At 35.6% G+C, this 20,440-nt stretch overlaps 3 protein-coding genes across 3 annotated transcripts; all 3 read right to left on the minus strand.

Annotated features, from left to right (window-relative positions):
- Window positions 1-652: 652 nt before the first annotated feature.
- Window positions 653-1,699, minus strand: LOC128205011 (heat shock 70 kDa protein 12A-like). The gene has a single exon (XM_052906406.1). The coding sequence runs from the start codon at window positions 1,697-1,699 to the stop codon at window positions 653-655; it is 1,047 nt and encodes a 348-aa protein (XP_052762366.1).
- Window positions 1,700-5,954: 4,255 nt separating this feature from the next.
- LOC128205012 (heat shock 70 kDa protein 12A-like) lies at window positions 5,955-15,825 on the minus strand. Its single transcript, XM_052906407.1, has 2 exons — window positions 15,672-15,825; window positions 5,955-7,678 (listed from the first exon to the last, which is right to left on the minus strand). Exons 1-2 carry the CDS (start codon window positions 15,823-15,825, stop codon window positions 5,955-5,957), a joined length of 1,878 nt encoding a protein of 625 aa, XP_052762367.1.
- Window positions 15,826-15,953: 128 nt separating this feature from the next.
- On the minus strand, window positions 15,954-18,825 carry LOC128205013 (heat shock 70 kDa protein 12A-like). Its single transcript, XM_052906408.1, has 2 exons — window positions 18,814-18,825; window positions 15,954-17,523 (listed from the first exon to the last, which is right to left on the minus strand). Exon 2 carries the CDS (start codon window positions 17,370-17,372, stop codon window positions 15,954-15,956), a length of 1,419 nt encoding a protein of 472 aa, XP_052762368.1. The 5' UTR covers window positions 17,373-17,523; window positions 18,814-18,825.
- Window positions 18,826-20,440: the final 1,615 nt, after the last annotated feature.

Below are 20,440 nucleotides of genomic sequence, written 5' to 3' on the forward strand. Positions count from 1 at the left end.
CTCCTCAATAAGCACTTTCATGGTGAACTCTGTCTCACCAACAATCAATTTCTCTACCCAATGCACTACTTCAGGCCAGCCCCCAGTAGGAGGTGGCATGTTGATCACTCCCACTCTCTCGCACTGGTCCTCTTTAAGTAAGCAATACATGGGGTCACGCTTAGGAGACCGCCACAGTGATGTAAACTGTACTTGCTGTTTTCTATCTGGTCGTTTAAAAACGTTACAGAAATTCCTTGAAAACTCTTGCTTGTGTTGCAGGAGTTGACCCTTCTGTATCACCTTGTCAAACACACCGATACACCAGGTCTTTCCATCGTGATTGTACTTAAACTGTTCCCGGTGCTCCCCTTCTATAAAAAGCTCAGTTTTCCTAAACCCGTATGTGAATCTAGCCCTTCTCTGGATGATACATCTTGACTTAAGTCCCATCATTACAGCTCCTTTCATCACGGCCAGTCTCCCATCTTTTACTATCACAGTTTGAAGTTGACAAAATTCTCGTTGTATTCTTTCTATCACATACGGTGACTCAGAGTAGCCTCCAACTAGCAGTAGACTGGTTATAATGTCCTCGTGACAAGCAGACATAATCTCTTTTAGGTTTGCAATGATAACGTCCACAGAGCTGTCAAAAAATACTTTCACGACATCATTTTTTTTCAATAAGACGGCGTCCTGCTTTCTTGTAGTGAACACGATCTCTATACCTTGAGCCTGATATCATGTCCTCTATTGTTTCGCCATTATCATTTTCCACTAATGCCACATAGTCAGAATCCAGTATTAAAGTAACTTTTTCTGTGTTTTGTGTAAACGTGCATTTTTTTCTTTCTATATTCTGGATAAATTCCTGATACGAATGTGTACAATTCCTTCTAAAATTTTCAAGTGCTGGAGCCCCAAACAATCTCACAAAGAACTGTTCAAATTCATGATTGACTCTGGAGCCCCCAGCATAGTCTCCCGTTGCTCTGTAGAGTTCGCAGAGATTTCTACCTTTAACAATTTCATGAACACAAATGTCAACTGTTCCTCCACCAAGGTCAGCCAAGATGTACTTGTGTCCAACTGGAAACTTCTCTGCAGACTTGACCTCTCTCATGTAAAGTGGTTTGTCAATGGCAAACAAAGCACCAGCCTCCGGTTCCAACACCAGTGTGAAATTTTCCAGTCCGGCATTTGTTGCAGCTTCTCGCATAAATTTTCTAGCATATTCTGTCCAAATGGCCGGCATTGATAGCATCCATAGAATGTGTTTTGAAGAAAACCCCTGGACGGGTTGATCATTTTTCACCTGCCCAACTTGTTGCATAACTGCTCTATTGAAGTATTGCAAAACAATGCTGTAAACATCCACAGCTTTCATATCTTTTCCGGTCTGATCAAGGATGAACGTTTCCCTTGTGAGTTTCTTACTCTCATACAGTTTCATCTTGAAGTGGTGGAAAAAATAGTGTGACTGATGTTCCTCTGGTTCTAACTCTGCATACTTCTCTAAAGCCTTTTTACCAAAGGCGTTGAATGTCTTATCTGGGTTAAGGAGCACACATGTGGGTTCCCTCTCTTCTCCCATTGCTGTGAAGATGGAGGTCGGATCACTTGTAAACATGAAAGCATACCCACTGTTTGTGGTCCCAAAGTCTATCCCTACAACCACTGCGGCCTTTACTTCCTGGTTAGGCGCTTGTAGAGACATATCTGTTATATTCTTTCGTAGTATTTTGGTCATTTCTCTTTTTCTTGTTTACTGTATACTAGTATTCCTGTCAGTATTTTGTATCCACTATATCGCACGTTTAACTTTATTGGTGATTTTAATCATTAACTTTCCGAATTCGATGAAAACATGTGAATTTTCCTTCGTAGCGTTTCTGCCGTTTCCAGTTTATGAATAAGACAACGGAAAACAATAACAACCGCATGACTTTAGCATTTAAAAAAAGTGTATAGCGCTAGGTAAAAATAAATTCCTGTCGCTCACTTATTTGCGTAAATCTACAAATCGAGAACTGATTTTAAATGTTAACATACGATTAAATAGTAACGCTGATCAAACTTCTTTCAATCCTTGTAACAGAAAATCATAGTTTTCCTTTCTCGTTATGATTTATTTGACGCATCGGTCTTGTTAACTGATAAGAATATAGAACATTGTAAATTAAGCTCGACTATTTGATTACTTCAGAGTGCCAATTCATAACACGTTATACATTAGTTACAAATTGATGAATTGCTTGTGTTGAAATGAATTCCAAATAAGTATTTTTATTAGATGTTCCAACTTCTCAGTTTTACGTAACCACGAGTTTACAACTTAACTGAACTCAATTCAGTTTTCTTTTATTATATCACAGTTTACATTTAAAGCTGCACTCTCACAGGTTAAACGTTTTGACAACTTTTTATTTTATTTTTATCTTGGAACGAGCCATTTCTTTGCAAAAATGCATGGAAACCAGTTATATAAGACTGCTGACAAAAATAAGAGCGCAGATTTTTATATATTTAGGTTTAAAAAATGATGTTTTATGCATTTTACTTAAACTGTTAGTAACGCTTTTTAAAAGATAAAACATTATTTTTCATTAATTTAAACAGTATTTGCTTGTGTTACATATTTGTATATAACTGTATTGATATGAGTATGTAGAATCACTGAAAAGTGGAAAATAAAAAGTATATACAAAGGTTCATTGATTGGTCAATATCTATCCGACATTACTGCTGTCCAATCAATTTTCTTTTATGATAAGATTAGCTCTCAAAAACACTGAACGGAATGATTATATTTTACTTGCCGAACCTGTTGCATAACACTTCTATTATGACACTGAAGTACACAGTGCTCTCAGTTCTATCCCAGTTTGACCAAGAATGGCCGTTTCTCTTGTAAGTCTCACCCGAATGCCGTTGCATTTCCAAGTGGTGGAAGAAGTAGTGGGATTGATGCTCATCTGGTTCTAACTCTTCGGAACGAGCAATAACTGCAATAGGTGTTCAAGCCTTGTGCTTAGTTTTACTTTATATTTCATTTATAATCATACATAACGTATTTGTATCTAATTAATGTCATGATTTTAATTCATTCAGTGCTAACCAAGATTAGTATTGTGACGATTTTTATTATTCACAAGAAAAAAATAATTATACTTAGTCTTCCTGTTTATGGTTAAAAGTAAAGCTAACTTATTCACGTTGATAAGCATATCCCCACATTCAGTGCAGTGTTATGATTGACATTCATAACATTTTTTGCTATGTATGCCTATGTCAATTATTAAGCGCATTGATCTTATTACGATTAAACATGTTTTATGTTTGAAGAATAACAATATAATTCTTATTTAGGACTATCGAATTTAAAGTTGGTTGTATTTTCGAGTATTCGCTTTGGTTTAATTTTGTTTTTATTTCATGAAAAGGTTTTAATGACAACGTATGTTCTTCGCCCTTATTTTATGCTGCTATACAATCATTTTCTCATAAAAAGGTACCGCCATGCACGAAGCGATGTTCCCTACCATGCTCAGATACATAAAGCACAGCAAACGAATATGACCTACGATACTTATGAATGGGGGGGGGACAAAATGTGTTGACTGAGTTATTTAACTTATTTGGAATAAATCTTGATTTTTTTAAGCATCGAATATAAATAAAATAAGCATCGAACGCATCGAACTGCCATTGACCAGACAAAAACAAGGCGGTCGCGCTTATGTTTCATTCAATCTAAATCGTTTGCTATCAATATGCGCTCAAATCAAGAATTTACGTTCGCTATAACAGGTGCGATGGATTGACGCAACATTTTTTCAATGTTAGGTCGCTTTAGGTATATAAAAATATGACCAGGATTTTGCTACATAAATATCAGTGCGTAACAGGTTTAAATCATTTTGAAGATTTAGCAATCTTTGTATACAATCCTCCGTAAGAAAGTCCATATACGAGCTAGCAATAATCCAAAATCAGTATGGTCATTGTTAAAGTCTAATGCACGTCACACTAAATCAGTTCCTAGTAACATTAAAATGAAAAGTGGTTTAGGTATTATATAGGCCCAGTTCCATCTTATGGTTAAATAATTAGAGAGAAAAGGTTTGTTTCGATAAACAGTAAAACAGTGGCTACTGAAATTTTAATTAAGAGATTTGTTATAATCTTTACAAGAACGATTGCTTTAAATTATTTCTGATTTTCTGAATTTGATATCTGACGCACTCGTGTATCACATCATTTACTCACTGTATACAACTCCACGACATTTTCATTTTTACATATTTATTTACTTGTATCACATATTTGTAATGAACTGTATTACTATGAGTATGTTGTAGTCACTGAAAAGTGGAAAATAAAATGTACATAGAAAGGTTGATTGATTTGGTCAATATTTACCCGACATAACTGTTGTCCAATCAAATTGCTTTTATAGAAGATTAACCAAATGAAAACAGAACGATAACTTATCCACTTTGATACAATTGGCTTGTTTTCATTTGTGCGAAATAACATTTACATTATTTGAAAATCATAATTGTTGATTTTTTTTATTATTTAAGCAAACAACACAACTAGTTAGAAACACAAACAGTTAATTACAAAGTGCACAATCCAGTGCTTTAGGTCATTTTTACTAGAAATGAAAGGTACAAACAACTTGGTAGTTATTACATATAACTTGGTCGTTATTCAATATTAAATTGAATGTCACACAAATTTTGATATACAGTAAAATGAAAAACTAAAAATGAAAATAATTCTCGTAAGCAAAATTGCCATGATGACATGTATAAGTGATATAAGTGTCCTTTTAAGCACATTCATTGTTTCACAAGTGTTCTATTGATCCTACTTCCGATCTCAAAGTTTGAACCCTCTTTAAATGTTCTTTAAAGGGACTTGTTCGCACAAAAAAGTAGTTTTTCAGAATTATTTTTGTCATTTTCATATTCTAGTACGGCAAATTAAGTTTAAAGCACCTTGCAACCTTCAAGAAACGTTGCCATTTGCTCAAATCATGCATTTAAAACTATGATGTTTAAAATCATTAGTAAAGCGATTTGCATATTCCGGTGTGCGATTTTACATGCGTGCAAAAATATAGGATAATGTGGGATATTCGAAAAATTGTAATTTGAAATCAACTTTGGCATTTCGCGTAGAAAAAATGCATTTTCATATATTCCTACATAAACATACATGTATATGACTGACAAAAATAGACGAATAATTTGAAGGTCCATTTCTCATACTTGAAGGACACTTAATATCATGTGATGCGTCTGTTCCGGAGATGTGACAATAAGGCGGTCATAGTTAAAGACAAGCTCGTCCCTACGCCGAAGCAGTGCCGACAGAAGCCAGCCAGTACTAGTCGGTATGAGAGTCATGGTATACATTTGTTGTATGGACAAAACTCCGTCTTAATGTGTAGTATATATTGCCCGGCTTATGTATACAGCAATCCTTAAGCACTTGAAAAGGGTCGATGGACATATAAAAAACGGTCGTAAATGCAACGTTTGTAATCTAAACGAAATTGAAACTGCATTTCATTTCCTCCGAAGGTGGCTCCACTTAAGGGACGAAATAAATATTATATTACCTTATTGCAAAATCCACCTGGCATGTACAAAATGGTATTATAACAATATTTATTTTCATATACTTTAAGCTGTTCTAAGAAACTTACAGCCTACTTACAGCCTGGTTAAACAATTAATATTCGATCTGTGTTACAACTGTAATTACATGTATTTACCTTTATTTGCATATTGTATGTGTTCCTGCAAACTGAAACTCTAATGTTCCTGATCAGTGTATACTATAAAAAAGCTCACCAAACTGTCTACAAAAGCATTATATGAAAAGATTAAACCAATAACACATCATCATTAACAAAAACGTATATAATGTTCATAATACGTTATCGCCGACATCAATATTCATAAAATTTCAATGTTTGCTTCAAATTCTTCACCAGTCTCATCAATAAGCACTTTCATGGTGAACTCTGTCTCACCAACAATCAATTTCTCTACCCAATGCACTATTTCAGGCCAGCCCCCTGTAGGAGGTGGCATGTTGATTACTCCCACTCTCTCGCACTGGTCCTCTTTAAGTAAGCAATACATGGGTTCATGCTTTGGAGACCGCCACAGTGATGTAAACTGAACTTGCTGTTTTCTATCCAGTCGTTTAAAAACGTTACAGAAATTCCTTGAAAACTCTTGCTTGTTTTGCAGGAGTTGACCCTTCTCTATCACCTTGTCAAACACACCGATACACCAGATCTTTCCATCGTGATTGTACTTAAACTGTTCCAGGTGCTCCCCTTCTATAAAAAGCTCAGTTTTCCTAAACCCGTATGTGAATCTAGCCCTTCTCTGGATGATACATCTTGACTTCAGTCCCATCATCACAGCCCCTTTCATCACGGCCAGTCTCCCATCTTTTACTATCACAGTTTGAAGTTGACAAAATTCTCGTTGTAATCTTTCTATCACATACGGTGACTCAGAGTATCCCCCAACTAGCAGTAGACTAGTTATAATGTCCTCGTGACAAGCAGACAGGATCTCTTTCAAGTTTGCAATAATAACGTCGACAGAGCTGTCAAAGAACTCTTTCACAACATCATTGTTTACAATAAGACGGCGTCCTGCTTTCTTGTAGTGAACACGATCTCTATACCTTGAGCCTGATATCATTTCCTCTATTGTTTCGCCATTATCATTTTCCACTAACGTCACATAGTCAGAATCCAGTATTAAAGTAACTTTTTCTGTGTTTTGTGAAAACATGCATTTTTTTCTTTCTATATTCTGGATAAATTCCTGATACGAATGTGTACAATTCCTTCTGAAATTTTCAAGTGCTGGAGCCCCAAACAATCTCACAAAGAACTGTTCAAATTCATGATTGACTCTGGAGCCCCCAGCATAGTCGCCCGTTGCTCTGTAGAGTTCGCAGAGATTTCTACCTTTAACGATTTCATGAACACAAATGTCAACTGTTCCTCCACCAAGGTCAGCCAAGATATACTTGTGTCCAACTGGAAACTTATCTGCAGACTTGACCTCTCTTATGTTAAGAAGTTTGTCAACGGCATACAAAGCACCAGCCTCCGGTTCCAACACCAGTTTGAAATTTTCCAGTCCGGCATTCGTTGCAGCTTCTCGCATAAATTTTCTAGCGTATTCTGTCCAAATGGCCGGCATTGATAGCATCCATAGAATGTGTTTTGAAGAAAACCCCTGGACGGGTTGATCATTTTTCACCTGCCCAACTTGTTGCATAACTGCTCTATTAAAGTATTGCAAAACAATGCTGTAAACATCCATAGCTTTCATATCTTTTCCGGTCTGATCAAGGATAAACGTTTCTCTTGTGAGTTTTTTACTCTCATACAGTTTCATTTTGAAGTGGTGGAAAAAATAGTGTGACTGATGTTCCTCTGGTTCTAACTCTGCATACTTCTCTAAAGCCTGTTTACCAAAGGCGTTGAATGTTTTATCTGGGTTAAGGAGCACACATGTGGGTTCCCTCTCTTCTCCCATTGCTGTGTAGATGGAGGTCGGATCACTGGTAAACATGAAGGCATAGCCACTGTACGTGGTACCAAAGTCTATCCCTACAACCACTGCGGCCTTTACTTCCTGGTTAGGCGCTGGTAGAGACATTATATATATATGTGTGTTATATCCTTTTGTAGTCTTGTTGTCAAGTCTCTTTTTCTTGTAATGTATATTCCTGTCAGTATTTTGTATCCACTATATCGCACGTTTAACTTTATTGGTGACTTTTATCAATAACTTTCCAAATTCGATGAAAACATGTGAATTTTTCTTCGTAGCGTTTCCGCCGTTTCAAGTTTATGAATAAGTCAACGGACGACAATAACAACCGCATGACTTCAGCATTTGAAAAAAAAAAATGTAATTGTTTTCGAATATTGAATTTCCGATGTGCTGTCGAGTGGTTGGAATACATTAAAGGGGCATTCTCGGTTTGACGATTTCAATTGTTTATATTCAGGAATAGGAAAATAAATAACGCTTTGAATAAAAGTCCTCACGAACACTTCTTATAATAGGCCGAGTATAATATGATAAATATTGCTGTGTATTGGGTGAACTAATTTCGTAATTTCAAACAGGCCGTGGCGATAGAGCTGCAGATTTATAATCGCCGAAAGTTATCGGCATCTTGAATCATCAATTTTTTCCTTGTCTTTCGTTAATCTAATATTGATCGATATTACAGCGTAAACATTCCAGTGAAAATCTGTACAGAACTGAAACAAAATGATTCTCGAAACGTTTGGGCCAAGCAGACCAACTTTGTTCTCTATAATGCCAATCATATCTTACATTAGATATTTTATTTGGCAGACTTACATCTTACTTAGGTAACAGGAGAGGACCTCTGTGCATGGTTTTACGTTTCATGTACATGTTTTGAATTACAGTGAAGTTTATAAAGGTTTAAAAACGTTGATAAAGGTAACATAATATAACTAAAGTATTAAATAATTGTAGACATACTAAACCCGTAGTAATTTCATTTCTTAACAGCAAAATCACTACCTGTCCCCTTTACCCTCCCTGTCCCCTTCAATCTACAGGTCCCCTTCACCCTCCCCGTTCCCTTCACCCTACCCGCTCCCTTCACCGCCCCCCCCGTCCACTTCATCCTACCTGTCCCGTCCCATTCACCCTACTTGTCTCCTTCACCCTCCCCGTCCTCTACCCCTCCCACGCACGCACAAAACAAAGAAACGAGAATTCATAACAGTAGACGGTTAAGGACACGCTTTATTGAGTATAATAAGTACAATACCTACTGCGCTAACTATACAAATGTCAATCGCCTATTGAAGTTAATAGCTAGTAGAATAATAGCTTTGTCCGATTCTAAAAGATAGTCATGCAAAATGCTTCAAATGACAACGTCTAATCATCGCTCTAATTTAAAGTGTCACGCAAATGATACATAAATTTATACCTCTTGTTTGTGTTGAATGCCACACTGCTACATAATAGTCAGCCAGAGTGTGGATAAAGTTCATTTAGGCTCAAATTTTCAATTATCAATTTTGTGGTTGTTAAAGACATATGTCTACGTTAAAAACTTACTCGTCATCTAGCTTTGAGGTAAACTATTTTGTAAGTGGATCAAATCGATGTTATTTTGCTTATATACTTACTGTCAAATAAATTTCACGCAGAAACTTTGAAAAAAAACCCGACTGCATCCGAACGCAAAATTGCCACAACATTTCAATATGTCTTTATACCAACCAAACTATCACAACCAATTACAATGAGACTAATATGTACTCTTTAAGCGATAAATACATGTTGTCGAATATAAATATATTGAAAACATAGTGACTTGGTTAAACTCAATGGTACAATAATAGAAGTATTTTAAAAAGAGCAAATTAAAAAAATGCATTCTTGTTAGCATAGTACAAACGATTTTGACATACAGATGTTAATATTCAATAAGCACTTGTATTTGAACAAACAAGGATTTAGGTAAAAAAATGATAAAATGTTCATTGGTATAATTTGCTCATCACACAAAAATTCTACATTTAATGTATAAAGGGCTGTATAACGCTTGCAAAAAAATGTGCAGGTGTACCAAAAAGCTTTTCGAAACCAAGTGTTGGCCCATACCAATTCATTTTACTTTGAGGCAATCCATTTATTAATAGATGGCGGTGGCATTGGCGTCATCAATGCCGGTCCGTACCTATAGTAGTGGCAGTTGTCGTAAAACCTATCTTCACTGCACCCCCCCCCCCACCTCCCCTTTGGATGCTAGAGAGAAAAATAGAGAAATATATCTCACATAGGTCAATGTGTAGAGCAAAAGAGATCAATGTAGAACGCAAAGAGTGGTTGTTTAGCTATGATGATAAACATTAAACAGTAACACAGCCAATACAAGAACAGGAGGAGCGAGGACTGTCTTTGGTTTAAGAAGGCGCACGTAAATTTGGTCCTGTTTGTGTCAACGATCATTTCCAGAGCCCCTAGTAAGTCGTTCCCTGTGCCAATAGCCCCCTAACGAGTTATTTCCAAGGGAAGCAAAGAGCCCCCTAACCAGTCATGCCGAAGAAAGACACAGGGCTTTTAATGAGACTTTCCGAAGGGAGACAGAGAGGCCCTCAATTTCCCAAAAGAAGCATAGGGCCCCTGTAAACCATTATTATGTATCCCCTCATTGATTTATAGCAACGAAACCCAAGCTAATTGTCTGAGAATGTTTAAAATGTACTTCATAATGCAATGTGCTACGACCATTTCAAGAACGATAAAGAAAATTTGAACTCCCATGCAAAATGGAATAAGTAAAATGGTCTACAATTTCATTCTTGTACAACTTAACAATGGAAGCAGAAATAGGGAAGAAAATTCTGAAAAATTACTGCGGGATTTTCAATACAAGTATATGGTGAATACACTTTCAGAAAATATCAAGCTATAAACATCAACTATTGTTGTTTCAGTCCAGTGTATGTGACTTTTTTAATGAATATTGACTGCGACATTCAAATAGTTTTGAATATATGTTTTATTTTTCAAACGTGGTGGGGTAAATTCAGATTTTTTTTCAGATTAATTCATTGAGCGGGGTTGACATAACCATCTTTAACTTTCTGTGAGTTACTGCGAAACAAATGAACGTATGGCTATCAAATAAATGTTCTGATACTTTAAGCAAAATAGTTCATTTTATATATCAAAATGTGGGAAGATATCAGGAGGTGCCATCTGTATCCAATACCTTTGTAAATGACTAAAAGTAGAGAAAACAATCTCATAGATAAAGAAAACAAATAATTTATGTTAAAGAAGATGACACCAATTAGAACACATATTATTTGATTGCAGAGTTCACATACATTGTAGTATAAATCGAATCCACAAAGATTGTCAGATATTATAAGATATTTTTCGGTAACCTCGTAATTTTAACATGTTCATTCTTTACTTTTATTTCAAAATGCACTCTTACTCCCAAATAAGATGTACCACTATTAATACAGTTGTTTTAATTTACCGAAAAGGATGAAAAGATGTCGAAAATAATGGTTCTTTTGAAGGGTAGTGTGTTTATTTTGAAAGAAAAGTGCAGAAAACACGGTATTTCAAACTTATGAGAGGATCGTTGTTCACCGTATATCCTTTTAGGACCCACCATTCATTTAACACGGGTGATGAACAAAAAAGTCACGTGACCACAAATGCAAACGCAAGTAGTATTTTGGCTCGATTGAATGTCAATCCAGGTAAGTTTCTTATCGATATTTTGTTATACGCGAGAGTTCGTTAAAGTGATATAGCGCAAAAAAAAAGAATGCATTGTTTTGTCTTTCGATCGGTGTATTGGTCACCATTCATGTTCGCGTAGTTTCCGAGAACACTTTGGTACAAATAGTGTCCAGGAATGCAAACGCACGTAGCTAGTGTTTAAATTTCACAGCTTTAGTGTCAGCAGTCTTATATCACTGGTTTCCATGGATTTTCGCAAAAATTGGCTGGTTCCAAAACAAAAAATAAAAAGTTGTCAAAACGTTCAATCTGTGATAGTGCAGCTTTAAAATGTAAAAAAGCGCACTTTACGCCGGTTACAGAACCCTGCCTTCAGTCGTTTACCAGAGTTTGATTGAGAGTTTAGTTTCCACTACGACAAATCTTTTCGCAAAACTGCTGCCTGATGGAGCACTGATAAAACATTATTTTGGAAACAGGTATGTCAATGTAAGTAATATATCATTTTACAATATGACGTATGCGGCTCTTTTTTTCTAAATGTGCCTTAACAAAAACATCGAAATCGTTATCGAAATCATTCTACATGTATAACCTTTATGTAAACACATCATAAGAGCGCACGAAAGACATTGAATAAAACATATCAATCTTCCTTTATAATAACCACACTAAAGTCTGTTGTTGATGTTTTTCCAGTAAATTGGGGTTGATTTTATTGACAACATGTGTAGTTAGCTTTATGTGAGTATGGTAAACAGCATTTTGCTGAAGCTCTTTTTTGAAAAACGACCACACGGAATAGGTCGACACGAACGCAATGACATTTCTCCGAGATCAAACTCATTATATTAGAATTCAGAAAATGTATCAATGTCAGCTCGCTCGAATAAAACCTTTTGATTTATGAAATAACGCCTCGGTCCATATACAGCTTCGTTGGCTGACTGGCCGGTCCTTATAATATCATATGGCCCTCAGTGATGTGTTATATTTCGTTATTTATGCACGTTTGGAGAGTAAAGCATTTTACGACTGGTTACTAGCTGCATCCCTGCAGTACAGCGCCATGTTGTCAAGTTGTGTATAATGTTCTTTCTTTCCAGTTTATTTTTCCCCTTTTTGCCCTCTCTGCAGTTATTCCCAGTGCTGAAAAGCATCCCTAAAGTCTGTAGAGATGTTAAATAGTGTATGAATTCACTTCATCATTTAAATTCGGCATTGCCGTGCACTTGGGTTTATTTTAGCAAACATCACGATGAGTATAAATTGACAAAATAAAACATAGATATGTGTATTAATACGATGTGCTCAATCCAATGTTTCTATACATTTAAAATTGATAATCCAAATTAGGTTAAAGCAAAACAGTATAAATATTAATGTAACACATAATGAACGGATGTTTTATTGTTTGAAACATGTAATATTAAAAAAATGTATAAGTAAATAACATTAACATAGTTAATAATTATATAAACTCGCATGCATGATTATAATGATCTTATCCTTAACCTTAAAAACGTATTCACATTTCCAATTTTCAAGATTGTATCTATTGCCACTATTGTTAAGAGTAGGGAATGTTTGTTTTCATATGTTTTCATCAGTCTCACACATTAGTTCAAAGTCAGTCATGTTCTTTGCTAAAGAATACTGTTTTATTATACAATTTAAATATTAACACAACATCAAAACAGCATTCAAGAGGCCCGTCATTTTCACCACTGGAGCATATCATTTAAATTATCCTTGTATAATAAGACACGTAAATCGTATGTGCCGACGGCCCTGATATTCATATCGTCATTGAAAAGACTCCAGAGAAAGGGAAAAGCACCAATCTTGGCACAAATATGGAGAACTAATTTACAAACAATTTGATACCTAGACCCATCTTGTAACTTAAAATTATGGCCGATAAGCATGAAACGTGAAAATTCAAATAATTGTTAAATATTAATATATTTATGAGGCCTTACAGCACAAAACATCATATCCTTCATTTTCAGCCTATGGAACTCCCCGGATATGAATGAGTAATAATCGTTAAGATTTGTAGCTTTACAACTTAAAACACCAAGACGTCACTATTTGTTCCTCCTGCTGAAAACAGTTTATAACGTAAGACATTTAGAACATATAAGATCGAATCTGAACGACCCAAAAAGGGCTGTGTTGTTGTGTTAAAAGCTCATTTGTCTTGTTTTAACAACAGAACAGAACATACATGACTTGTACAATGCACATCGTCTACATATACATACATATATCGTGTCAACGTGTATATACAACGTGTAATGCTAAATGGTAAATCTAGTATCTAATATTGTACCTTTAAATTCATACAAATACATTTTACAATCAACATTTGCAACATTATCAAAGATATAAGAAAACCATGGTTATCTAAAAATTTCTTAACATTTGACACTAAGTTTCTTTTACCGCTATTACAATCCGACAAAGCTTGCTCATTTACAGTTTTCAGGATTATTTTAACTACTTTTAAAACCAAGATTTTTTAACTCTTATATAACTATGTTTATAAATTGGATATCTTCCTACTTCACCATAGATACTAGCATTACATCTATTTGGCCTTACACTCAACAACCTCTTGCAAAATTTAAGGTGTATTCTCTATTTCTTTTGATTTAGAAATTCCCCAAATTCCACAAGCATAATTTAAAACTGACAACACAAAAGCGTCAAACAATTGACATAGTATTTTATAGTGAGTTCATACTCTTGACATTTACATGACAAGACATTAATGGCCTTAAAAGCTTTACCAAGTAAGTGTTCATGGGTAAAAGCAAAGTTCCCCGTGTAATTGAAAACATTTCCAAGGTAGTTGAAATCATTGACAACTACCAATGAGATCTTCATTGAAGGTCTAATGCTCAGTGGTTAATAATCCACCACCCTTACCAAAAACCATAATTTTACTTTTACCATGTACTACAATACTCATGCAAAGTGTCTTAATGACCTTGTACTTCGGTAGCCGTTTTTCCTACAATGGCCATATCATCTGCAAACAGTAATAAAATTAATAGACCATTATTTGCAAACCTGCATCAGCATTATTTTGTAAATGCAACTCAAGATCTTCAACAAAGATATAAAACAAAAGAGGTGACATTACCTCCCCTTGGCGTAAGCCAACAGCATAATTTTCCGCCATAAGTCATTTCTATAAATAGAATTAAAGCATTTCATCATATCAACAATCATAACATAGAGAAGTTTGTTTTCATTTAAGTATTTTTGCACTTAAGACATAAGTATAAATATTGCATTATTAGTAGACTTTCAGTTTTCCTTAAGAAATCCGAATTATGCGTCCGAAACAATGTAATGTTCGTCACAAAACTTTTCAACGCATTTTTATACAGTTGTAAAATGTTTCGACAAACAACTAACGTGTTGTATAACTATAAATATTAACATCGTTCAATTGATCCTTTTTATGTAATGGGATTATAATCCCTCCATCCATGTATCGGGTAAACACCTGAATTTAAAATACAATTCAATATATCGTAAATGTGCAGGTAATATATTTATACTTTCTATGAAGTATTCGTTCAATAAAGAATCACTACCACATGATATTTTACAGCATTTTAAATATCATTAACATCAATTGGTTGATCTAGTTCTGGGAAAGTATTATTGGGCTTATAAAATTCGTTATTTTCACAAAAGTCATCCGCTTATCATTTGTACAATTAAAAAAACATTTCCAAGACGTTCAAAATATTCAAGAAATGTGTCCAATGTGATTTTATTTGTATTAGCCTTTCTTTTAATATTTTCAAAAAATTATTTAGGTTTACTTTCGCTACACCTATGTGCATTACGGTTTTGAAACTTTCTATAAAAAATATATTTATATCATTATTCAATAAGAATTAATTTGCTAGAAAAAATTGTCCAACCAAGATAAAAAAAGATTACAAATAACATGCTTAGTAATACTATTTACAAAATCATCATTATCAAGTTCCTAGCTTGTAAGTCCATGCACATTCCATGCCAGCATGAACAGTTCACCCTCGGCTTGTCCCTAGTCTCAGACTGGGCGGCCGTCGACGTATAACGTGTCGCAGGCAATCCACGAACGTTTACCACTTTCCCTTGCCGCTTTCATCTTTGGTACAAGCTTCCTACGCTTCGCAATCACTTCCGGCAGGTTCTATTCAAACATGTGAAAAGCGGTTCCGTTACTCCTTCCGTTGGCCCCTAACGCCAGAGACGTGAATGTGATGACAATACACGCTTCATTTATCAATTGTGCTGAATATAAATTTGCTACCGATGCCAAACATGTTCACAGGAAATCGATGTTTGTATCACATTCCTCACCAGTCTCCTGAATTCTGACGTTCATGGTGAACTCAGTCTCCCCCACTGTCAACTTCTGTTCACCATTCACCACATCAGGCCAGCCCCCAGGAGGAGGGTGCATGCTGATTCTACCCACCTCCTCACACTGGTCCTCTTCAATGGTGCAATACATAGGGTCAGGCCATGGAGACCGCCACAGTGATGTATACTGGATATCGTGTTTAGTCTCTGGCTGTTTGAATGTTCCATGTACTTCCCTTGAGAACTCTTGCCTGTGCTGCAGGAGCTGACCTCGCCTTATCAGCTTGACAAAACACCTGCACATCGGGCTTCCCCATCTTTGTAGTACTTAAACTTTTCTAAATGCAGCCCTTCTATAAAGAATGCATTCTGTCTAAACCCATATGTGAATCTTGCCCTCCTTTGGATTATGTTTCTGGGATTACGTCCCATCATCACAGCGCCTTTCGTCACTGCCAGTCTACCGTCTTCTACTATCACCGTACTCAGTTTGGGAAGTTCTTGTTTTATTCTTTCTCTCACATAAGGTGACTCAGAGTAGCCTCCGACTAGCAGTAATGTGGTTATATTGTCAAGAGGACAAGATGATAGGATCTCCTTTAGTTTTTCAATTATCACATCTACAGAGCTGTCAAAGAAATGTTTAACAACAACATTTAAAAGAGTTAGACGGCGGCCTGCCTTGCGGTATTGCACTAGATATTTATACTGTGAGCCTGATATAATTTTCTCTATAGTTTCGCCATTATCATTTTCCACTAATGACACGTAGTCGGAATCAAGTATTAAAGTAATTTTGTCTGTGCTTTGTGAAAACATGCATTTTTTTCTTTCAATACACTGGATAAATTCCTGATACGATTGTGCAAAATTTCTTCTGAAATCAGCAAGTGCTGGAGCCCCGAACACGCTCACAAAGAACTGTTCAAATTCATGATTGACTCTGGAGCCCCCAGCATAGTCACCCGTAGCTCTGTAGAGTTCGCAGAGTTTTCTACCTGCAAGGATTTCATGAACACAAATGTCAATAGTTCCTCCACCAAGGTCAGCCAATATGTATTTATGTCCAACTGGAAATTTGCCTGCAAACTTGTCCTCCCTCATGTAAAGTGGTTTGTCAATGGCAAACAAAGCACCAGCCTCCGGTTCCAAAACCAGCCTGACATTTTCAAGTCCAGCATTTGTGGCAGCTTCTCGCATGAACTGCCTGGCAGAATCTGTCCAAATGGCGGGTATTGATAGCATCCATAGAATGTGTTTTGAAGAAAAACCTTCATTGGTTTGATAAAATTTCACTTCATTAACATGCTGCATAATTCTTTTATTGAAATGTTGCAAAACAATGCTGTAGACATCCATTGCTTTCATTTCTTTTCCTGATTGATCAAGGATGGACGTTTCTCTTGTTAGTTTCTTACACTCATACAGTTTCATCTTGAAGTGATGAAAAAAGAAATGCGAGTGATGTTCATCGGGTTCTAACTCTGCATAGTTCTCAAGTGCCTGTTTACCAAACGCGCTAAATGTCTTATCGGGGTTAAGGAGCACACATGTGGGTTCCCTTTCCTCCCCTATGACTGTGTAGAAAGAGGTGGGGTTACTTGTGAAATTAAAGGCATAGCCACTGTATGTGGTCCCAAAGTCTATTCCTACCACTACTGCAGCCTCTTCTTCCTGGTTAGTCTCTGATAGAGACATAGCTGCTGATCTTCTCTTTTATCTTATTGGCTACATTCCTTTTTGTTTGTATTTGAATTATCGAATGTATGCGAATGTTAAGACTTTAAGGCACTGCATTCCAGACTTTATTTTACATATACGTTTTATCCTTTACTAGTACTCGAGTGAACTGAAAGTAGTTTGAATAACATACTAAAATATACAATTTGTACATTCTTCGTACGTGTGAATCGACAAGACTTAAAATATGGTATGTATACTAAAGTAGCAATACGTATCGCTAATCTCATCTTTTTTTTATTTTGAGATATTTTCATCAAGCAAAAGAATTGTATACATGGTAGCAGTCAACAGTTAGAGTATGGTATTTTCGAATTAGTAATCTAGAAGACTCTGGGGTCAATATTTTGATTTTGTCTGTCCTTTAAGAATTTAAAATGCTTTTTTTCAGTTGGAACGTCACTTTTTTCTGATATTTCTAATACAATTGACTGTTGATCGATTCCCAACAGTGTTGTACAAAGCTCCTATTTTGTGCTATCATTGGCAAGTTATTTGAAGGAACGGGTTACTCGAATTTTTTGTGTTTAATTATTGACCCTAAATTAGTTCGTTTGCCATCAGGACAGCTACTGCATGCATGCAATGCATTTACTTTCACGATTTGTGTAAAAACCTAGCTTAGAAAAAGTTCACTTTCGGATTTAGGTTGATTGCAGCACGAAGTGGCGTTTGCTTTCTATTTCGGACTACTGGCCGCCGTATGTCGAAAAAAAAAGAACTGTTGTCTGCACATCTAGTGAAATTTCCCATAACATCCTGCGCTCAGGCAGTGTATACAGTGTGGTCCTATGTGACGCCACATTTGGACATAGCGTAAAGAAAAGAAGCGGCCCGATTCGGAAAGGAAAATCAAATTCAAACAGTGCGATTGTTCATACATGTATCATCACTCTCTCATCCATACTTGTGCAATGCTTAATTATTACTGTTTTACTAAGTCTATAGTGAATTTCCTGAGATATAGGTCAAAACTATTTTTCATATCAATATTTAAATAAATGGTGTCTGTTGCCTCGCATAACATGGAAAATAACGCTTGCGAGGGTGTGTCAGTGTTACTCAAGTAACTTTATGCGATAACCAAACATATATTGCTTATCGCGATAGTAACATACAACAATTACATATAATTTCTATTTCAACTGAGCCTCATTTTGAGCTATTTTTGGAGTATCGAACGATCTTTAAATCTTCCGGCTGAATATGCATTGTTGCGTGTGATTGTAGATCTATTTGTCCATGAAAGCGATTTGATTTTGTTAATAACAAACATTTTTTATACATTCTGAGCATTTGCCCACAATATTACAAACAAACCTATGCAATTAGACTGCGTTATGTTCGCTTAGACTGCTTTATGTTCGTTATAATTGATAGAAAAATACAAATAACTTACAGCAGTTTTCCTTTCGAATCAGGCCACTTTTTACTTAACGCGATATGTGACGTCACAAACCACGTGGTATGACCACATTTTATACAGCGCGAGGTAAAAATAGGTTCCTGCCGCACACTTATTTGCGTAATATTTTAACTTTCCAAAATGACATTTAAAAAATCTACAACTTTGTCACTTAATACAGTTTCCTATTTAAAATATCCTGACTTCTTATTTTCGGGTTAAGACCATAGTTATGGAGAACTGATTATAAATGTTAGCCTACGGTTAAATATTAACGCTGATCAAACTCCCTGCAATCCTTCCTTCCTTGTTGTGATTTATATGACGTATCGATTTGGTTCACAGTGATAAGAATATAGAACATTGTAAATTAAGCTCGACTATTTGATTACTTCAGTGTCAATAATACGTTAGGCAAGAAGTTGCAAATCGATAAAATGCTTGTGGTGAATTTAAATCCAAATAACTTCTTTTATTGGATTTCCAACTTCTCAGGTTTTACGAAACCACGAGTTTACAACTTAACTCAACTCAATATTCCTTTATTTTATCACAGTTTACATTTAGGTTAAAGTATCTGAAAACTCAATATTACTACATGCGGACAAGTATTTTCCTTTCAGCTGACATGGCATTCTTCATTGAACCACTTTTTGAAGGAATATGGTAGAGAACCACTAGGTAATGCTACCTACCAAAAAACTAAGATCTATGCCAGCCAGAGCATATATTATATATTCCTGTGAAGTTTGGGTGAAACTGGCACTGTGGTGTAGGAGATGCCGTTTTAAAGAGTTTTCTTATTAGAATAAGATCCCTAGGGCAGGGCAATTTTAACCCCAAGGGAAGCACTTGAACAATGTTGATAAACCATGTAAGCTAATGATCATATGAATAATACCGTTATTGGATAAACCATGTCAGCTAATGATCATATGAATAATACCGGTATTGGATAAACCATGTTAGCTAATGATCATATGAATAATACCGGTACTGGATAAACCATGTTAGCTAATGTTCATATGAATAATACCGGTACTGGATAAACCATGTTAGCTAATGACCATATGAATAATACCGGTACTGGATAAACCATGTTAGCTAATGACCATATGAATAATACCGGTATTGGATAAACCATGTTAGCTAATGATCATAAGAATAATACAGGTATTGGATAAACCATGTTAGCTAATGTTCATATGAATAATACCGGTACTGGATAAACCATGTTAGCTAATGATCATATGAATAATACAGGTATTGGATAAACCATGTTAGCTAATGTTCATATGAATAATACCGGTATTGGATAAACCATGTTAGCTAATAATCATATGAATAATACCGGTATTGGTAAAACCATGTTAGCTAATGATCATAAGAATAATACCGGTACTGGATAAACCATGTTAGCTAATGATCATATGAATTATTCCGGTAATGGATAACCATGTTAGCTAATGATCATATGAATAATACAGGTATTGGATAAACCATGTTAGCTAATGATCATATGAATTATTCCGGTACTGGATAAACCATGTCAGCTAATGTTCATATGAATAATACAGGTATTGGATAAACCATGTTAGCTAATGATCATATGAATAATACA

This window comes from Mya arenaria, chromosome 10 (assembly GCF_026914265.1).
Source record: "Mya arenaria isolate MELC-2E11 chromosome 10, ASM2691426v1".
Classification (NCBI taxonomy): domain Eukaryota; kingdom Metazoa; phylum Mollusca; class Bivalvia; order Myida; family Myidae; genus Mya; species Mya arenaria.

Bases quoted from the DNA above. Each gene is read 5' to 3' on its own strand.
- LOC128205011 (XM_052906406.1), bottom strand. From the start codon at position 1,699: ATGTCTCTACAAGCGCCTAACCAGGAAGTAAAGGCCGCAGTGGTTGTA.
- LOC128205012 (XM_052906407.1), bottom strand. From the start codon at position 15,825: ATGTATTGCACCATTGAAGAGGACCAGTGTGAGGAGGTGGGTAGAATC. The intron at 7,679-15,671 runs GTGAGGAATGTG...TGTCTCTACCAG, and splicing joins CGTCAGAATTCAGGAGACTG to CGCCTAACCAGGAAGTAAAG.
- LOC128205013 (XM_052906408.1), bottom strand. From the start codon at position 17,372: ATGTCTCTATCAGAGACTAACCAGGAAGAAGAGGCTGCAGTAGTGGTA.